At 51.1% G+C, this 19,761-nt stretch overlaps 1 protein-coding gene across 3 annotated transcripts; it reads right to left on the bottom strand.

Moving 5' to 3' along the window:
• Positions 1-1,709: 1,709 nt before the first annotated feature.
• Positions 1,710-16,256, bottom strand: ENO1 (enolase 1). Of its 3 annotated transcripts, none has more exons than XM_046661753.1 (12): positions 16,114-16,256; positions 13,743-13,836; positions 11,072-11,167; positions 9,987-10,045; positions 7,899-7,968; positions 7,295-7,428; positions 6,610-6,832; positions 5,322-5,519; positions 4,284-4,485; positions 3,689-3,797; positions 3,383-3,441; positions 1,710-2,160 (listed from the first exon to the last, which is right to left on the bottom strand). In XM_046661753.1, the coding sequence occupies exons 2-12, from the start codon at positions 13,825-13,827 to the stop codon at positions 2,091-2,093; spliced, it is 1,305 nt and encodes a 434-aa protein (XP_046517709.1). In that variant the 5' UTR covers positions 13,828-13,836; positions 16,114-16,256; the 3' UTR covers positions 1,710-2,090. The 3 variants fall into 3 exon arrangements, with proteins under 3 accessions (XP_046517709.1, XP_046517708.1, XP_046517710.1); XM_046661752.1 differs by lacking the exon at positions 9,987-10,045 and adding an exon at positions 9,602-9,660 and having other exon boundaries at positions 16,114-16,254; XM_046661754.1 differs by lacking the exons at positions 7,899-7,968; positions 9,987-10,045 and having other exon boundaries at positions 16,114-16,255.
• Between the last annotated feature and the right edge of the window lie 3,505 nt (positions 16,257-19,761).

The raw sequence follows: 19,761 nt of genomic DNA, 5'->3' as shown, positions 1-19,761 counted from the left end.
AGGTAAGACCCCAGGTAAAGGTCTCCTGGTCTGCAATTCCTCCTGGCTTACTTCTGCCAGCCAATGTCAGGAATGTGGTTTGTCTCTGCTGGGTCAGAAGTTGTCAGCTGTCCTCACCCGGTGTCCAGGTGTGCCCAGGGCCGGTGTGTCAAGGCCCAGCTCGCAGCCTTCTTCAGGGTGGAGCATCTGAAAGGGCTCCCACCTTCACTTGCCCTTTAACTGAAGACTGATAAATGCCTTTATCTGCCACTCACTGTTTTAAAATCGAAGTGCCAGGAAATGTTGACATTAAACAAAATTTAAAAATACTAACTTCCTGCTTCAAAGTTGGGATAAACATAAACCCTCTACTAAGACTGTCAGGCACAGATGGATGCCTCACTTCCCTCCAGCATGAATTTTCAGATAGAACCGTCATTACAACCTGGAACAGGTTAGTGGTTGTAGCCGCGCACGAGAGATGCACCATGCTACATGCAGTAGACTTCGCCATTGTCATTATTTGGAGATGAGCTGTGATGGTTTCAGCTGTGTAAGGGTGCAGAGTTGAAAAAGGGTGGACTGGGATGTTGTTGTGACGTGTCTAGAGTCCTGTTGTTCAATCAAATAGTAATCTAGATCTTACTGTGAAATTATCTTGCAGACATAATTAAAGCCATTCATCAGCTGACTTTAAGTAAGGAATTTTCCTGGATGACCTGGGTGGGCCTGATTCAATCAGCTGGAACGTCTTCAAAGTGGGGCTTGATGTGCTTCGCCTGCACCCGTGGAGGTCCGTTCCGGGCATCTTCCCTTACGACTGGCTGCCCGACGGGTTTTGGATTTGCTCAGCCATGCCCAACCACAGAAGCCAATTCCTTTTCCCTAAACCTCTTAACATACGTATCTCCTCCTGCCGGTTCTGCATCTTGGCTTAAATCCTGACTGGGATGAGCAGTGAACAAGAATGCCCACAAGGGGGCCTCCGAATCCCGATTGTGTATTAACACAATTCGATAGACTTGGATCAAATCACTGTAGAAAAATAAAATGCTAATAAAACACTAAACTTCTTGAAGGGCCAGACAGTAACCATAGGATTTTCTCTCTCGCTTTAAAATAAGCATGTTGCCTCATACGCTGTGCTCATTACTCGGCAACAGTGCTATGAGCTCTACGCCATCGGGCGAGATATCTGTACCTTCTGAGCACCCGAAACAAGGTTAGTCGAAGTGAGGAATGGAATTCAACTTTAATTAATCTAAACAGGCTTCCAAGACCCTCTAGACGCCCTCCTACCTCCCCAGAGCTACCCTGTCACCTTTTATCTGCTTCCCCTAGAAACAGAGAACCTACACCCCCGCCACGCCAGGCGGTTAGCTGTATGCCAGCAGCCCCAATGGTTTAGACGGCAACACGGTCATGCGACCTAGAGCCCATAATCTGTAATCGCTCTGCATTTGCACTTTCTCCCAAATATGTCTGGACTTGAAGCCACTGTTCCCAGCTCTGCCCCAATTTCTGCTGACCACTTGGCATGCCTCCTCTCTCATCTTTTGCCTAAGCTGCCTTTTCCAAGGACGTATGCAAACGTCCTCAACAAATTCCCCCCTTTTTGTCCTGACACAAAGCCCTTAGCTCTCACAGGCCTATTGCAATGCCCCCCAAACGATCAAGACCTTAGGACAGACAGGTTCACAGACTTCTAAACACACACGCACACCGAGTACTCCTGCTGGTCACTGAAGCCTTTTTATTTTTGCACACAAAACCTCTGGGGACCTTGGCTGTGGACACCTCAGAGATGACAATGTAGATAAAACACACGGCTTCAGACACTTGGTGGGAAGCGAGGTGAGAAAAACAATGATTTAGGCCAATCACATGATTACAGAGCCAGGGTTTCCAGCGGGGTTCCAGATGGTCAAGCTTGGCGGCTGTAGCGGTTCTAAGGAAGCAGTGAGAACAGTACAGGTGGGAGAGGCCAGTTAACAACTACCAGACGCCCTGCAAGGACTGGCTGGGGCCTTGAGCCGCCGGTGTGGACGCTGGGAGCAGAGGTCTAATGAGCTGACCAGTGACTGCAGGACCCAGGCTTGCACGCCCAGAGCTTACTTGGCCAGGGGGTTTCTGAAGTTCCTGCCGGCAAACTTAGCCTTGCTGCCCAGCTCCTCTTCAATTCTGGGGAAGCAGAAGAGGGGAGAGAGAGAGGTCAAATGTCAGTGTAGCTGAGCTCTTCCACCCAGAGATGTGGTCAAAGACGCCCCCTCCCAGGAAGCCAAGAACCCGGCAGTTTGTCCAACTTATTCTCCAACCCTCCAAGCTGAGCTTCTCTGAAATGCTGGGAACAGAAGAGCATTCAGCTCACACCCACCCAATTCGCCTGGCGAGGCGTCCACCTCCTGTCCCTTCTCCCCGCCCCCTATGTTTCTGAAGGACAAAGTAGAAATGTCACCATTGCTATTTTATTTCTTGGAATATAATGAAAGGACAATCCAGTTTCTTCAACAAGTGGCATGGGAAAAGGAGGGGGAACTCATTAGTGTGAACTCTGGATCCTGATGTCGAGAAAGCGATGCATTTTTGAGACAACCAGGGTAAAGTGAATAGACTGGGTACTGATGTTACGGAATTACTACTAATCTTGGGCACCGTCATGGTGGAAGGGTGATGCTAAAAAGTAAATCTTTATCTGAAAGTGATTTACAACTAAAGAATTTACAGGTGAAGTCATAAGATGCCTCAAATTTGCTTTAAAATTCTCCAGCCAAAATGAACAAGCAGGGTGTAGAGAGACAAACGCAGAGAAGTATCGACAGCTGGTGTATCTGGGTGATGGGAAAAGGCCTGCTTTCCACTGTTTTGTTATGCTTGAAATTTTCCAGGATAAAGTTCTAAAGAGGTCACGTGGAAGAACTTAGCAAATGGATGTTCCTTTTCCCTGTAAGATGGGGAAAAAGTAACAACAAAAGGGCAAGTCTCTCTATGGTTGGGAGCTTCCCAAGGACACCCCAAAACAAAAAGGAGGGGACCAGAACGTCCGAAGGCACTACACAGTGGAAACCCTGCTGTTTGCCCTTCAGCAATTTTCTTCATCTCCCTGAGTTGTGGTTTCTTTGTTGACAAACAAGGCGCTAAATTAGATGGGCACTAAGCCTCTCTTCTACCTCTAAAAACTGCATGATTCAATTGTCCAAAGGGAAGCCTGTTCCCTCTTCGACCAGAAGATGTCAGCAGCACTTCACCAAACAGGCTCTTGCTCTGGGGCAATGTCGCAAGGCACCTCTGGTTCTAGGCCCAATTCACCCCAACCCTAACACTGCTCAGGCCGGGGGGCACGGCCCCCTCTGTCCCTGTCCCACAGAGTCAGGCGCTTCTAGTGGAAGGCAGGCCCCCTCTTCACCTGAGGATCTGGTTGTACTTGGCCAAGCGCTCGGATCGGCAAGGCGCGCCAGTCTTGATCTGCAAGCAAGAAACAAAGGTCATGTTGGCTTGTAGTGGACACCACATCTCAAAGGCATTTCAAGGAAGGTGAGGGTGCCAGGCAGAGACACAACAATTTCTTTAGGAGGATCTCTGACCTTAGGAAGGAAGGGATAAAAGGGGCTTCCAGGACCCCATTCTACCCCTCCCGTCACTGGTCCTGTGTCCCAGGAAGCTGAGGTCAGAGAGAAGCAGGGATGGTCTTTCACTCCATGGAGCTCCTTACCTGTCCAGTGCAGAGCCCCACCACCAGGTCGGCGATGAAGGTATCTTCAGTCTCCCCAGAGCGGTGAGACACCATCACGCCCCACCCATTGGACTGGGCCAGCTTGCACCTGGAAGCCAGGACACAACCCAGATGGCATGATGCCATTTCCTGGGCAAAATAGCCCCTTCTAGCTCCCCTGAGGCCATGACTCACTGTCCCTGGTAGGAGACAAGGCACGGTGCGGCAGCCAGCAAGCTCTCAGTTCCCAGGAAGAGGACAATCCTCTCCCTGCTCTGAACCACACAGCCCCGAGGACCTTCTCAGCCCTCCAGTGGTGTCTGAGAAACTTGAGGGGAGAGTGTGTCCCCTCAGATGGTACCTCTGACTGAGGTTCTCCATTCATGAAGTGGTCAGAATTAGGCCACAACTGCCCCATGCCCCAGCCCCTTGGTGCCATTGTTTACTTTAGAAGCCACCTGGAGCTCAAAATGTGACACTCTGTTACAGCCTGGGGTACGCTGAGGTCCTGTCACGAGGGCTCCCCAGCACCAGAAGAAAGGAGCTCTCTCCGGATTTAACCCTGGCCCGTGAGAGTGCTCCTGAGGGCACTTACGCCTGGAGGGACTCGGTCACGGAGCCGATCTGGTTCACTTTGAGCAGGAGGCAGTTGCACGACTTCTCGCCCACGGCCTTGGCAATCCGCTTTGGGTTGGTCACAGTGAGATCATCTCCCACCACCTGGATTCCTGCGCTGGCGGTGAACTTCTGCCACGCTTCCCAGTCATCCTGGTCGAAGGGGTCCTCAATAGACACCACTGGGGGAAGGAGTGTCATGTCCCATCAGTGACCCTCCTGGTCTGCTGAATGGCAGCCTCACACCTCTCACCTACAGGACCGGAACAGCCCCCCACTCGTGTCCTGGAAACACTGCACTACCAACCTACTCCTGTGACAGGGCACAAGTCACCCACAATCCTGGAACCTACAGATATTAAATGGGATCCTCGCCTGCCGAGGGTGGTGAGAGTTGTGCGCCATCGAGAGTAAGAAAGGAGCCGTGCACTCAGAAGCCTGAGGACCTGGGTTTTGTCTTGGCACCACCTTGAGCAAGTTACTCAGCTCAGTGGTTACACAAGCAGTCTGACCTGGACTCACACTTCCTGGTCTGAATTCTCGCTCCACCATCTGCTGAGTGCCCTTGGGCGAGTTACTGACCGGCTCCGTGCCCGTGAGATGGTATTAAGAGGCCCCAACCTGTGTGCATGAAGTGCATCACAGAGCTGAGAGGAGCGCCCAGCTCACAGTGAGCCTAACAGGCTGGCTGTCCTCACCTGTATAACGGAGCCAAGCCTGCATTTGCTCAGAGCCTGCTGCTCTGACAGTGACAGAAGGTGATCACACTCTGTAAGCTGATGTCTCTACTGGCTGACACTGCAGAAGCAGCTCTTGAGACTCTGCTGCACCAAGCGCCTCTGTGAAGCCCTCCCCACAGAGCGTGTGTGCATCTGAAGTGGAAAAGCCCCCATGCGGAGGCGTGTGACAGACACCTCCCCAGCCACTCTCACACCTGCGGCCACCAGCTGGCTCAGTGCTGCAGCAGCCGGCTGCATGTCAGTGGCTAGAGAGGGTGCCACGCCCCAGGAGCACTCACCCGGGTAGTCCTTGATGAAGGACTTGTACAGGTTGGCCAGCTCATCGGGTGTGATGTATCGGTTGGGGTCATCGGGTGACTTGAAGTCCAGGTCATACTTCCCTGACCTGAAGAACTCAGAGGCAGCCACGTCCATGCCAATGACAACCTTATCGGTGTAGCCAGCTTTCCCAATGGCATTCTTCAGCAGCTCCAGGGCTGGAAAGACATGGCGGCGACAAGTTTGAAAATCAGGTAGGTGGAGATAAAATTTTCCTTTAACAGCTGCCAAATGGGAACCTTAACAGAAAGACCAAGAGGTGGTCTGGCCCCCAACTGTCAGTTTCAACAATTCCACTTACTGTTTCTGCTTTGGGAAAAGAAACTATTAGTTAGGGACCCTGGCACATCACGAAGTGGGAGATTCAGTCTTGATTCTAGGAAAAGAGGCTTTCTCACTGACGAATGCTCCCAAATTTAGCACCCAGGGACAGCTGTGCTAGCCAAGATACAGCTACAGTGACCAGCTGAGATCAGCTGTCCCGACGAACAGGCTTTAAATAGAGCCGAGGCTGGGATCCATAGGGAGCACCCGGTGGAAGGGAACCCTGGACATGGACAGCGAGGCCCTGGCCCCAGGCGCTGCTGTCTGGAGCCCAGGCTCAGGTCTGCTTCGCTTGGCAGCGCCGCCCGCAGGGAAACTGATGAAGACTCGTGGCTCCTGCTTCATCCCAAAGATCTTTGAGCTGTTGGGGCAAACCACATGAAAGGGCCGTATTCATGTGGGTGACCCAAAGAGCAGGATGCATACTTTCTTTCACTAGCTGCCCTCGAAGGCGACAGAACATGCTTGAGGCCTACTTTTTCCTTCTGAAACAAAAAATTCGGCCCTGAATTCTTCTCTTAAAACTTTCAGTACCTTCTATGCAATTCTCACGCTTAATTCTGTGCCCGAGGATTCTGTGGCTGAATGAACTAAAACAGTTATTGATCACAGCCCTGAACAGACGGCATCTCCTCAAACACGGAGCAGATTCGAAACCTTTGCCAGCGCAACGTGAAGCACGAATAGCAAAAGGCACAAACTGCCTCTCTATACTCCATCCAGCCCAATTTAAACAAATCAGAAATCAAATAAATAAGAAAATTTCTTATTTTTTAAAAAAATGAAGCGTTAGCTCCCACTTCCCTCCCCAAGAGTCTGCTGGCATTGTTTTGCATTTTGATACTTGATGAACAAAAGACGGAAAGACCAACGTTCCCCAGGTGGCAGGGCAGAAGAACCTGGGGATTCCTCTGGAGCCTCTACCTTCTTTATTCTCCAGGATATTAGGAGCAAACCCGCCTTCATCCCCCACATTGGTGGCATCTTTCCCGTATTTCTCCTTGATGACGTTCTTCAGGTTGTGGTAAACCTCCGCACCAATGCGCATGGCTTCACTGAAGTTGGCTGCACCAACAGGGAGGATCATGAACTCCTGCATGGCCAGCTTGTTGCCAGCGTGAGAACCACCGTTGATGACATTGAAAGCCTGGGGAGAGACAGAGAAGTCTAGCACCTGGCCCAGGGAACCACACAGAATAGCAAGCCCCTCACGTCTGACTGCACAGCTCACAGACGGGGCCACGTGTGGCTATGAAGTGCTCACCAGGTCTCTCTTGAGCCTGCAGTAATTATCAACAGAGGCGCGTACTGCTCTAAGCACTGGCTCCTATCTCAGCAAATGGACACGACCCAACAGGCTAAGAGCAATTTTCATCCCCTAGTCAAAAGTCAAGGACTTGAGGTGCAGGGAAGTGGAGCCACCTGCCAGAGGTCACTCTTAGCAAGTGGCAGAGGAGTTGTTTGCAGCTGAGGCCTCCAGAGCCTGCTTGTATACACCGTGCTCCAAGAGTCACACATGGACAAGATCAAGTCATGGGAGGCGTCAGGGTCCCAGGAGAAAGCTAATGCTCCCTGCTCCTCACTTGGGAAGTCCACAGAAGCTACTCACCGGAACTGGCAGGATCACTTCAGAATTGCCAGCCAAGTCAGCAATGTGGCGGTACAGCGGCACCCCCTTCTCAACAGCTCCAGCCTTGCAGACAGCCAGGGACACTCCCAGAATGGCGTTTGCACCAAACTTAGCTAGAACAGAACAGAGCTAAATTGAGGTATTTCTCCCCAACCTTCTCCCTGCTGGCTTTTCTGCTGCGAGTACCGCCACGGCATTCTCAGCCGTGTCCCCTCTTCATCACATTTACTTTCCTTGTTCAAGCTAGAGATGCAAACAGCATTCATGTGGACTCGTGCTTTTTCCCCTAAGAGAAAGCTCCTTTGGTGTATGGAACTCTGGAAAATTCCATAAATTGCTTGATTTATTATAAAGGACACGCGAGCCCCTGGTGAGTAACTCTGCCGACATGCTGCTGCCACCTGCTCACACTCTTGATATTTAAAGCCATGATTTACTAAGGCGAGGCGAGGAAACTACAGGAGACCACAGACAGTCATGTAGCTCACTGTTGGGGACCACATGGCCTCTTCCCCAAGGACCTACAAGGTCTCCAGGAGGTGCCGCAATCCTCCCCGCACAGCCTCCATCTCAGGCCACTCACATTTATTTTCCGTTCCATCCATCTCTATCATCAGTTTGTCAATCTTCTCCTGCTCCACGACGCTCAGCTTCTACAGGGAGAAGGGAGGACAAGCTGCTTGGTGTCACTCTGTGTGTGTGACCTTTGCATTCCTGTCACAGAAGCTACCAAACTTTGGAACTGTGCAAAGTCTAAATGAGTTGTGTGACACATTTGTTTGGGGGAGAGAAAGGGGTAAAACCAAGAGAAAACAGGGAGGTGAAAAACTGCCCTTTACTTGCTTTAGCAGCACCAGGCATTTCTCCAAGCACTGGGGCGCCAACAACGAAAAATGTAAGATACGGTCTTTGTGCCACACAGATTAGTCTACCCAGGGAGACCAAAGTTATGTCATCCGTAAGACAGACTTGTCTGCTGCATGCTAAATAAGGCATTACTACGGGGTAGTGTGACTTTCCCGGCAATGAATAACAACTCATTGTTCACTCAAAAGAGCGGTGGCTTCAAAGGCAGCCGCCGCTGCCGTCCCTCTCGGCATCTTCGGCGATGGCAAACGCCACCGGCTGACGGGAGGGGTGATTTCTGCAGGCAGTCCAAAGCCATTTAGCAAAATGTTTGATGAATGATCAAAATGAGCATTTTTGGTGAGATTATAAAATAATAAAACTGGAGTCTTGAAAACTGGGTCAGAGTAATTTTTTAGTAAAAGCATTACTTTAAAAACTTCATAAGTGAACCATAACAATGTATTATTTTATATATAATGTCCTTCATACAAAAACCAAAATACGAAAAGAAAACCATCTATAACTCCCTCAGGCCGGGTTAACAATTTGGCATCTTTTGTTTTTTTGACAAAGCATCTTTGGAAAATAAGCAGTCACCCAAGCAGACGGCTTCAGAGGCCAACCCTCATTAAGAGTTAGACCCAAGTATGGTTTGCCCCAGGGGAAAAAAGGCCCAGGAAAGCCCTGCTCCCGGTGTCAGTCATGCTGGTTAGGGCACCGCGGCACAAAGGACAGGGCTGTGCGGGCGCCCAGGGGACTGCGCCAGAGGGTGTGTGTCGGCAGGGCAGCAATGAGAAACCGCCTGGGGCCCAATTAAAGAGCGCCAGGGAAGCCAGGCCAAAACAAGCCAGCCGGGGAGAGAAACAACAGAGGTGCCCTGTGCCACCAGCCCACAGGACGAACTCTAGGAGAGGGACGACGCCCAAGGAGAACACTGAGGCGGCTGTGGCGGGTGTGGCACTAGCCAGGGGCTTCCAAATCCTTCCCACCTGAGTAAGCGCCTGGCGTTATGGGGGAGGGGCCGGGGGAGGATTATTTAACAAGAGTTCCACTATTAAAAAAAGACGTCAGTAGAAATGGAGTATATTCCATAGTTCAAAAAAAAAACTAAGTCAGCCACCATGGATACCACATAAAACAGCCCTGAGAGCCACTCTTAAAATCTGGACCTTCATTTCTCAAAGGTCAAGATAGTTGGAGGGAAAAATCAAGGCCCCAGAAGTCTCCCAGCCCTCTGCTCCAATTCCATGCGCTGTTAGGCGGGGGCTCGCAGGCAGAGGGCAAGTTAGAAAAGGGGTAATATTCTCATGCACAACAGGGAATCCAACAGCTTCCTTAGCTCTCAGAATAAGCTCTTCGATAAGGTGGAAAGCCCACCGGCCTGGGAGATGCCCTGATGGCACCGACAGACATTAGTTCTCGGGAGGCAGGTCCTACCTTGCTAATCAGGGCAGGTGCAATAGTTTTATTGATGTGCTCAACAGCCTTTGAGACACCTAGAAGGAACAATCAAATCAAATTACTGACATTAATGAGAACCAGGCCTGAGCAGCATTGCTGGCGGGAATTACTGATATTAGCCCAGATATTCAGAGCCCACCAAAAGACCTTCGACGGGACCTCCTTCAAACCCCCGTCTCCTCCCCAGAATCAGAGGACTTTCTGGCCCAGTCTGAGCGCTCTTACCTAGGACCCCAAGGGTTAGAGCCACACACAGAGCAACCACCCTGGAATGTCTGAATGGACATTCATGGAGGTTAGTTTCAAGACCATGCACTGGAAACACCAGCTGTGGAAGCTAGAGGATGTCCAACGTTATTACCTGGGTGCACAAGGCTGGAGCCAGGAACTCATTAATATACTTAATGGGTCTGGAGACACCTGACCAGCAGAGATTGACAGAGAAGGAAAAAAGACAGACTCAGAAGAGGACAGGCTGTGAAGGACACTGAGTGAGAGAAAGAGGAAACAGGAAGGTGGGGAGAAGACTGAGGGGCCAGGAGTTCACCCTCACTACAATCCAGGCACAGCGCTGTCCTGCTTCAGGCAAGCGTCTGCCTGGTGAACGGTGATGGCGGGGAGCTCTCTGCGGTTCTTCAAGTGTGGCTGAGAACGGCGCCTCATCGGCCCAGTGTCTCCCAAACTCACTCGCTACTGCCCCTTCCCGCAGCCTTTTAAGATCTCTTTCCTAATCGTCCTCCCCGGAGGGCTTCCTGTGGCCCTTGGGAGGCCACAACCCATGGTCACACTGTAAGATTTTTCTGTCTCCCCCAAGAATTAATTTCCACCCCTGGGGGTGGCCGTGCTCCTGCTGACAATGCACGTCTAGTCCTCCTGCTGTTCTGGAATTTGGCCACACAGGTACTATCTACAGAAAAGTGGCAGAAACGCTGACAAGTCAATGCAGACAGCCCACCAGAGGCTGGCTCTGCCTCGGAGGGGCCTCCTGTGACTCAACCAACAGAAAGTCCAACTATGACAACTGATCAGCTCGTCTCTGTTCATGGGAGCCGCTGGCCAGACCTTCTGAGACCAGACCCTTGAGGAGGGCTGACAGTCTGGAAGGCCACAGAGCCATCCCATGAGAATGGTGAGGCTTTTTAGTGTTAATTAACACGTCTTCTTCCCATCCTTAGGTTCCCTGGCCTAACCAGGAGTTTTTCACAGTTTGGAGACAAACTGCAATAGAGCTCAGCATTAAAATTCTTGGCCCTGAGTTTAGAGGTTTAGGAACGCCGGAATCAAAAAGCCGGCTCCCCGACATGCAGTGTACACGCTCACCATCGACACTGTGGGCCAAGCAGAGGGAGAGTGGGAGGGAGGCCGTGACAGGCCAGGAGCAGGGCTGGAGGCGTGGGGGATGTGCGCCGGCCCGCTCCCGAGGCAGGATGCAGCTCTGACCCTCACCTTTCCCCATGTAGCGCGTCTTATCATTGTCCCGGAGCTCCAGCGCCTCATAGATACCAGTTGAGGCACCACTGGGCACAGCAGCTCTGAAGAGACCTGGATGTTGAGGGAGAGGGAAAAAACAGCAACGGTTAAGAAACACAGTCACAGCACTCGCCGAAGGTCCCTCCCTGCTCAGAGGGCTCCGTCATTAGGAAACTCTGCTACTTCCTCCTACCAACTGGGAGATTCAGGGGCTCGTTCTCCGCCTTTCACACTTCCATGATTCTGCCATGCAGACTCAACAGCAAAGCTGAACAATTCCTCTAGTTTAGAGCAAAGCTTCTCAAACTTCCACGTGCACACATATCACCCAGGGATGCTGTTAAAACGCAGATTCTGAAACGGGAGGTCGGTGGACCACCCCCCAGCAGCGCTGCCCAACGGAAATACAACGCGAGCCACTTACGGGGTTTAAGATTTGCTAACAGCTACAGTGACGTCAAAAAGCAACAACAGTGGAAAGTAATTTACTATATCTTATTTAACTCAATATATCTAAAACATTACCATTTCAACATGTAATAAAAAATATTAAGATATTTTAAGACAGTCACCCCCCAGACCACTCTGAGATGGGGTTGCTCACTTTCAAGTCTTGAGAGCATTGGCTCAAGAGGAATCTCTCCAGTTCATTCATTTCAGTTTAGGCAGTGACAAATGCTATTTTGGGGCTTCCCTGCTTAACAGGAAACCAGAAAACAGGATAGATTCAGGGGAAAAGGAATGAAGACAACAAAGGTGCAGAGTTTAATAAGGCTAGAGAACGATGAAGCATTGAACCACGCAGTTTGGCCGATACAGAAGCCAGCCATCTGGCTAAACCTATACCGTGGAGCATAACACGGCAGGCATTAGAGGAGGACGGTGCCAAGTAAGGTCCTGCAGAGGCCTGGTTATGGGGGTGGACAGGTTCAGGGGAGCAGAAGTGTAGTCAGCCCTGGATCTACGTGGGCCTGTAAGGACCCCCTGTGTGAGGTGTGTGAAGAACGGGTGGGTGTGTGGGGATGCGAAGGCAAACGAGCAAAGAGCAAAATCAACCACATTTTTTAATGGAATGACCTGTCAGCGTGCCTCTGGCGGGCCATGCCTGTGTGTGAGCAGCAGGACACGCACTCTTCTTGGCACAGGCCCCGGCTTCCTATATATCCATCGGGCACCAGTCCAGGCCAAGAAGAGATGAAAGCAAGAGTGACCCTAAGGTAAACTCTGGCTCAGGGTGCTGATGATGTCAGTGCAGGTTCCCCTGTAACACACGTGCCACTCTGGTGGGGGTGTTGACGGGGGACCTGGGCATGTGTATGTGCCCATGTGGGGACGGCAGCATACGGGAACTCTCTGTACCTTCCGTTCAGTGTTGGTGTGAACCTAAAACTGATCTAAAACACAAATTGTAAGAAAGCAAACGAGAAATTATGACAGGCTCTTAGCAAATCCATGATTTCTTGTTTTTTGAAAAGGATTAAGATACACAAAAGAGAAAATTCTATGCATTTAAATTTCAAAAAATACTAATTTTAGTCATTTTAAAGTGTTTCAAAGAAAATGCCCCCCTTCCAACAATCTTCTAGTGCCTCAGGTCTTTCTTCATTTTAAAGTCCAGTAATTTCCAAGTGGAAAGTTCCACCCGCTGACTAAGCAAACCAATCTCATAAGATGAAAGGAAATTCTCAGATCCCCTGAGAACCATGGTATTCAGCAAAAAGTACAGGCTCAGAAGAAACTGGCTCTGAGAGCATCTGCCACAGTGAGTGACCACAGGCAGAACACAAGGAGACATTCGCCCAATGATATCTAGATTTGAGGAGCCTTCATTTCCTGGGCAAGGAGGACAGGAGGAGGAGGAGAGCAGGAAGGGCAGGGCTAGGGGCCCCACAGCCAGGCCCGTGATTCACAGCCGTGACTCAGCTCTGACTGGCAGGGCTCCCCATGTGCTCAGTGCCACTGGGCGATTCTGCCTGGGGCTCCTTTTCCAACCTCACCCATTATGTCCACTTAGAAAAAAGCAGAGACCGCTGGAGGCAACACAGGGCTCTGGAGGCACAGGATTTTTCTTAAAGTCAAAAGGGGGGCGGGGGGGGGCTCTTAAAGAGTCCCCATTCTCTTGTTTTTTCACATAGCCAGACTCCTCCTTGGGGGACTTACAGCCAAGTGAAAATAAGAGCCTCTGGACCGTCCCAACACCCAAAAGTAAAGACAGTCCCTGCCCCCTGGTGTCAAAGTGCCTCCTGGAAACAAAGAGTGCTGTACTGACACGTGCACTCGCTAACCTCGTTCCTTTTCAAGGGAGAAAGATCCACCCGATCGATCGTACAACATCTGTGTAACAGGCCACGGCAAGCCGTGAAGCAGACAGTGACGGGCCCTTTTAGGGACAAGGTATCGCCTTACTTCCCTACCTCACTGACCCAGGAGCCAACCTGCCTCGTTTTAAATACCAAGCAGCAGCAAGATAAGGACTCCAAGCCCTACCCCACCCCCCCAGTGCTCCCCCAGCCAGGAAGCACAACCCACCAGGATGTGCAGAGCAAAAGGAAAGCTTTTACGGTAACAGACTTTTCCTCGCCTAAGGCTCCGTCATTCTCAAAAAGGAGCGTGGCGGAAGGAACTATAGAAACAAAGGGGCACATACCTTTTGAGGTGCAGAGATCAACCTCAACAGTGGGATTCCCACGGGAGTCGAAGATCTCCCTGGCATGGATCTTGAGAATAGACATGGTGAAGTCCTGTGGGGAAACACAGTTCACCTTTTCCATAAACCATCATGCAGCCTGGGCTCACTCATTCAAGGGATCACTTCCGAGGATTCCCAGACTAGAAAGAATCCGCAATGGACTGCATATGCACGTAGGAAGGCTGAGTGCAAGGGGAAAGGAGGTCTGCTGGCAAGCAGTGGGAACCGCTCCTAGAAGACGAGGCCGCGCCCAGCTCTACAAGGCCTGAAACCCCAGCATTCAGGTCTCATCCTATAAGCCAAGAAAGCCTGAACGTGTGTGCGCCAGGGAGAAATCAAATCCAACTAGAAAGATTAACATGGTGATGGCACGCAGAATGGCTGAGGAGGAGGAAGCCTGAAAACTGGTTATTGCCATCAGTTAACAATGATGGCTGGCACGGGAATGGAAAGGGACCCAGGGGACATGAAGGTCACAGGCAAACCCATCCAGGATTCGAAAAATGGGGTGCGGCCCGGAGGAAAATCTAGTTTGTAGTGAAATAGCGAATTGGCAGATGGAGACATAATTCATCAAGTTAGGCTCGAGGTCGCAGGAGGATGTCCAGTGGTGGATACTGGGAAATCAGTTAGAAATTCAGTCTGGAGCCTGGAGCAAGCTCCTTGGGTCCGTGCACTGTGCTCTCTGCCAGTGCCAATTTCTGGGCCTTTCCAACCTCACGGTACTTGGGTCTTCAGCAAGACCGGACACATGAATGACATCTAATTAGTAGTTCTTTCAAAGGGCATTTTACTCCATTAAAACACTCAATTACGAGATGTCATGATTTGTAACTAGAGAAAAAATTCTATTTTGGGGGAAGAGGCTTCCTTTAACTACACCTTAAGAAAAAAACAAAACAGGATTTGCAGCTACAAAGTGCAAACAGCAAGTCCCGCTCCTGCCAAGGGCTCTCCAAGGAAGAAACTAATTGAACAACTTGTAGGACTGAAGGAGATGAGGGGATTTGTATTAGTGTTTAGAAGCCATTATCTAACTGGGCTCCCCTCCAATATCTTCTCTGGAATGTTCTACAGCAGCAAATGGCATCTTTTTTTTTTTAAGTTTCAAAATTAGATACTGAAGTTGCTTCTGTGGCTTTGTTTTCTATGTAACAATGGAGCTTTATTCATGAGCCAATAAAAAGGTATACTAGCTTTTATCTACCATCTTACAAAAAGGCAAATTTGGTTAAACATATTTTTTAATTTTAGTTAACTGAGTTTTGGCAAATTATATACCTAACACATTTCCATCACCCCAGAAAGTCCCCTCAGGCCGTTTCCAGTCAACCTTCGCCCAGCCCCAAACTACCACTGTGCTTTACCGATTTCAGATGCGCTTTAAAATGCACCTTTCTCAGACTATCTGAGCGTACAGCTGAGATCTCATCTTTTGTTTCACTTTATTGACACGAGACAAGATAATTAACTCATTTCTTGACGTGAAAATCAAATGCAATTCATCTTCAAACTTGATAGAAAAACTATTCCCCAAGTCATTAAAGTTCAGGGAGAAGGTTGGTCTGAGCAAGAGTCTTCCCAGCTTTTTACCTGTCTGGACTGAACCCCGGACCAGAGGCAGCACGAGTGGACCGGGCAGCCTGCGCCTGGTTGTGCCCCGGAGGCAAGTCAACCGACGGGCCGCACCGCCCAGACCACGTTGCAGAGGAAGAGGTGAACAGGAAGTTTCCTCAAACTACATCTTTTTTATTTCAGATCAGGGGCCGACCGTTGGCGGCCAGCCAGGGGCGCCGGGAGCAGCTCGTGCCTGACTCGGGCGAGGTCACCTGGAGAGCTCTGCACCCATCCACCAGCTCAGCTGCGCTCAAGCATCAGCATCTTCTCGAGTTGTAGTCACCGCCCATGCTGAAGCGGCGGCTTCCCGGGCATCTCCCCCTTCCCTGCTCCTGCCTCCATTTTGGGAAGAGCCTGGCTTTCCTGAGCACCGGGGTTAGGCCTGGACCGCTCCTCAGAACCTTCCCCTCTCCACGCCTGCTCTCCTATGTGGCCTGCGCCTTCCACTCCTGACCTCCCGGCACAGTTATGCGGCCCTGTAACCCCGCAAATACTTGTTGAGCAGCACGGTCCCCTCCGGAGAAACCAGGAGCCGCACCCCGCCTCGGGCCGGGGTGCCCCACCGGCCCGGAGACTCGGCTCGCACGCGCCGGCGCGCCCCTTCCACGTCCCCGCCGAACCCACGGGCACGCCGCCCGAGGGGCAGGAGCCCCTGGAGGACCACGCGCCGCCGCCCGGGCGCGTGCTCGGCAGCCCTTCCCCGAGTCCTCACCTGGCCGCCGGGTGTCGCCGCGCGGGAAGAAGCAGAGGCTGCTGCAGACAACGAGGGCGAGCGTCAAGCCAAAAGGACCACACGCTGCAAGTCCCAGAGCTCTTCTCCTCGCCCCCTGCTCCGACTTCCTGCCCAGCTCGGAGGCCCCGCCCACGGCCCGGCCCGGGCCCGCCTCCTCCGTGCCGCCTCGCCATTGGCCTGCCGCGCCGTCACTCAGGCCCTCGCCACGGCGAAAGGGACGGGCCTATGGTCGCCGACGCGGCGGGGACGGAGGGACGACGACCCGAGGAGATGGGGCGGGGCTGGGGGGCTCTGTCTCCCCCTCGGCTGTGTGGGGGTGCGGGCGAGCCCTGGTCCCGGCCGACCTCCGCTCCTGCCCCCCGCGGGGGCTCTCGGGCCAAGCAGGGTCTGCGGCCCGGGGGCGGGGCGGCGCGGCCGGCATGAGGGCTCGGGTCTCCGTCACGTACTTCGAGTCCCGCACGCACGCAGCGTCGCTCCGGCGCTGCACGTCCGGCCCACGACCTTGGTGACGACCTTCGCGGCCCGCCCTGCCCACGCCTCCCTGTCCCCCGTCCCTCGTCCCTCAGCGTGGTGCCGGAGACCCCGTCGGCCTAGAGACGTTGGCGGCTGCGCGCGCCGACCCCAGTCCCAGGCCCCAGGGCCGCGTGCCGGGGGCCACGTGCGCCCTCCCGCGCCTGCGCGCTGCGCCCCTCGCCGCGCCCCGCCGCCTCCCGGCCGCCCGCCGAGGTGACCCCGTCCTTTTGTCCTTGTGCGTGGATCAGACATGAGTGTCAGGGCCAGGTGGCTGCGAGGAAGTTCGCTTTTCTTTAACTACAGGTAATACTTTTTGAGCACGTCCTGCGTGCCAGGCACATTTCCACGTGCGTCCCAAGTGTTAATTCATTCTCTAGCTCTTGTTAATATTGCTTCTTGAAAGGAGACTTCATATAGCTCTCTTCACCGCTGGGGTAGATCAGATCTACCTTGTGATTACATGTGTACCATACGTGTAATGATTTGGGACTGGAATTTCACACAGACCCGGGATTGCTCAAAGTTCAGACCAGGTACTATTCCGTGATAGTCTGGCAAAGGAAAACCGGGAAGGGGCGGGTGCAGAGACTAACCTCCCTGATCAGGAAGTGATACTCGTTTAAAGTCAGTCCTGCAGCACGTCTCCCATCACTTCTGTTTCTATTAGTTGTTTTTATATTCTCGGCATTCGTCTTGGTCTCTTACTCTGAGAGGTAAAACACTGTCATATGTCTCCATATTTTCCACATTGCCTTGCATAGAGAGATTCAAATATTTGAACTTAATTACTGTTTCTTCTGGTCAGCTGCAAAAACTGCTTTTCTTCCTTCACTCCTAGCATTTTTATCCCCCAGCTACTAGCTTAGGTTTCCAAGGCCTTGGGTAAAGGGGATGGCCTGTTGAGTCCACGGTATTTGTTTTCCGTTGACTAAGAAGCAGGAACTTTAGGATTAAATTCAGCAAAAAAGCAACAAGGAAATTGTAAAATATTTCAGTAAAGAATTACATGCATTTTGCAAGCAGAGCTTGTGATTTCACCAGCAAGACACTGATGTTTCAGAGTGCTTAAAACCAAGGTCCCAGCCCCATGACTCAGCAGCTAAATCGACAGCCAGCGTTTCCTAAACCTTAAGAACTGCACAGAAATCAGACACTTAGAGCTCTTATTTTCAAAGCAATCCTAAGGTGTGGTCCTGAAAGGGCTCCAAAACAATCTGTTTTATTTTACATCGAAAGAGTGAGAGATAAAGATAGAAAGACACGGCTCTAATAACTGCTCTCCGGCCAGAACCAGTGAATCTAGCAGGAAATCAGATGCAGAACATGATCCCAGACAGCTGCTGTGGCAAGATTCTTGGAGGCCCCAGCACAGCGTTCTGAGCCAGCACTTTGACCTCAAATTGTTGCTCAAAAATTAATGATTAGTAGAGATGCCCTCAAATCTTTTCCAAAATCCACGGGCTGCTGAAGGCTGTTCCTGTCTCCGCTGCTGCCAAGGCTTCTTTGGCAGGCCGTTGGGTTCACGTTTGTGTGCACTCCCCTGTGGGGCATTTACCTTACTACAGGCATCTGGTTATTATTTGTCACTCCCAGTATGATTGTTGAGCAATTCACTGCTGTGGCATACCAAAGGCACTCGCCTGCTGGTGGGCAGGGAGGGGAAGTGAGTGTCCAGGGCTGCTATCAGAAGACCACCCCATGAAGCACTGCAGATAGCGCCTGCAGGACGTTTGCAGGTGGGCACCAGGATGGAGGGAAGGAGAATCTGCAGCACCTCTGACCCGCCTGGTTACCGATTCTATCTGTGGGATGTGCAGCCCTGGTTGAAACTGCTGGAGGGCTGAAAAAGTGACAGACCTCTTTTGGAAGGTGGGTCTCTAGCCAGATGGGAATCTTTAGGGTTGGATAAATGGCCCAGGGGAGGTAAGAGACCAGATGAGAGCAGAAGGTCCTCAGGGGATCTAGGGGGATGGCCCTCCTCATAACAGACCATGAGGTTTTTGTGTTTGTCATTATTTCACATAAGCCAAAGACCACATAAAGTGTTTCTGGTATAGAGAATAATAAACGAACAGCTGTGTACCTACTTCCAGCTTAAGAAATGGGACACTGGCAATACCATTAAGGTCCCTTGTGCATTGTCTGGCCCCAGAGGTAACCACTCTCCTAAATTTTGTGTTTGTTATTCCCTTGTTTTTCTTTATGGTTTTAAAATACATTTGTCAACTTTATATAAATGGAATCTTACTGTTTGTAGCCTTCTGCTACAGTTTTTTTTTTTTTTTTTGCTCAACTTGGTGTTTGTGAGCTCCACCATCCCTGTAGCTGTGGATGGTTCATTTTAACTGCTGTATAGTATTCCGTTGTGTGATTATCACGTTTCCCTGTCAGTGTACATTTGGGTTCCTGGTTCTTTTTTTTCTTGTTAATACCAACAGTGCTGCTATGAACTTTGTTGCAAATGTCTTCTGAGCACAGGTGCAAGAGTTTCTCTAGGGTGTATACCTAAGACATACATTGAGATGTGGAATTCCTGGGTCATGGGTACAGATGTCTTCAACTTTGTTTTCCAAAGTATTTGTACCTCTGTGTCCTTCCAGCAGCAGTGTATATGAGTTCTGACCCAGTTTAAGAAAAAATCAAATTCAGGTCCTCTCTTGCATTTTTTTTCTAGAAATTGGATTGCTTCTCAATTTACCATCCTTTCCAAGTCCTTCTCTTAAAGAAACCCACATGTCCTCTCTGTAAATTGCAGTCAGCATTCTGCCTTTATGATGGCTTTGAGGGCACCTCTTAGGGCCTCCCACTGTCAACAGCCCCCTCCCCACTGTCTTCAAAGCTGACTTAGCAAAGTCAGGAAGTAGGGATGGGGCAAGCCCTCCGTTTGAGAAGACAGAAGGGAGGAAGCAGAGTATGGTTTTTAAACAAAGTCGGTGCTAGGAGGACCTTTATCAGGGGTGCCCAAATGAGAGGAGTAAGCAGTAGGGAGATTGAAGAAAAAAAAACCCAAAAGAGTTGGGGAAGCAAGGAGTGGGCACCCAGCAAGCAGAGATCCCCTTGGGGGAGCTCATGAATGAGGGGGCCAAGTGGGGCCTGAGTGGGGCTCTGGACCAG

Source organism: Equus quagga, chromosome 5 (assembly GCF_021613505.1).
Source record: "Equus quagga isolate Etosha38 chromosome 5, UCLA_HA_Equagga_1.0, whole genome shotgun sequence".
NCBI lineage: Eukaryota > Metazoa > Chordata > Mammalia > Perissodactyla > Equidae > Equus > Equus quagga.
The sequence above is the reverse complement of the archived record's forward strand: the minus strand, read 5'-3'. Positions and strand labels throughout refer to the sequence as shown.

Bases quoted from the DNA above. Each gene is read 5' to 3' on its own strand.
- ENO1 (XM_046661753.1), bottom strand. From the start codon at position 13,827: ATGTCTATTCTCAAGATCCATGCCAGGGAGATCTTCGACTCCCGTGGG. The intron at 7,969-9,986 runs GTAATAACGTTG...TTCTCCCTGTAG, and splicing joins CTCCAGCCTTGTGCACCCAG to AAGCTGAGCGTCGTGGAGCA. The intron at 2,161-3,382 runs GTGAAGAGGGGG...CTGCTTCCCCAG, and splicing joins AAGTACAACCAGATCCTCAG to AATTGAAGAGGAGCTGGGCA.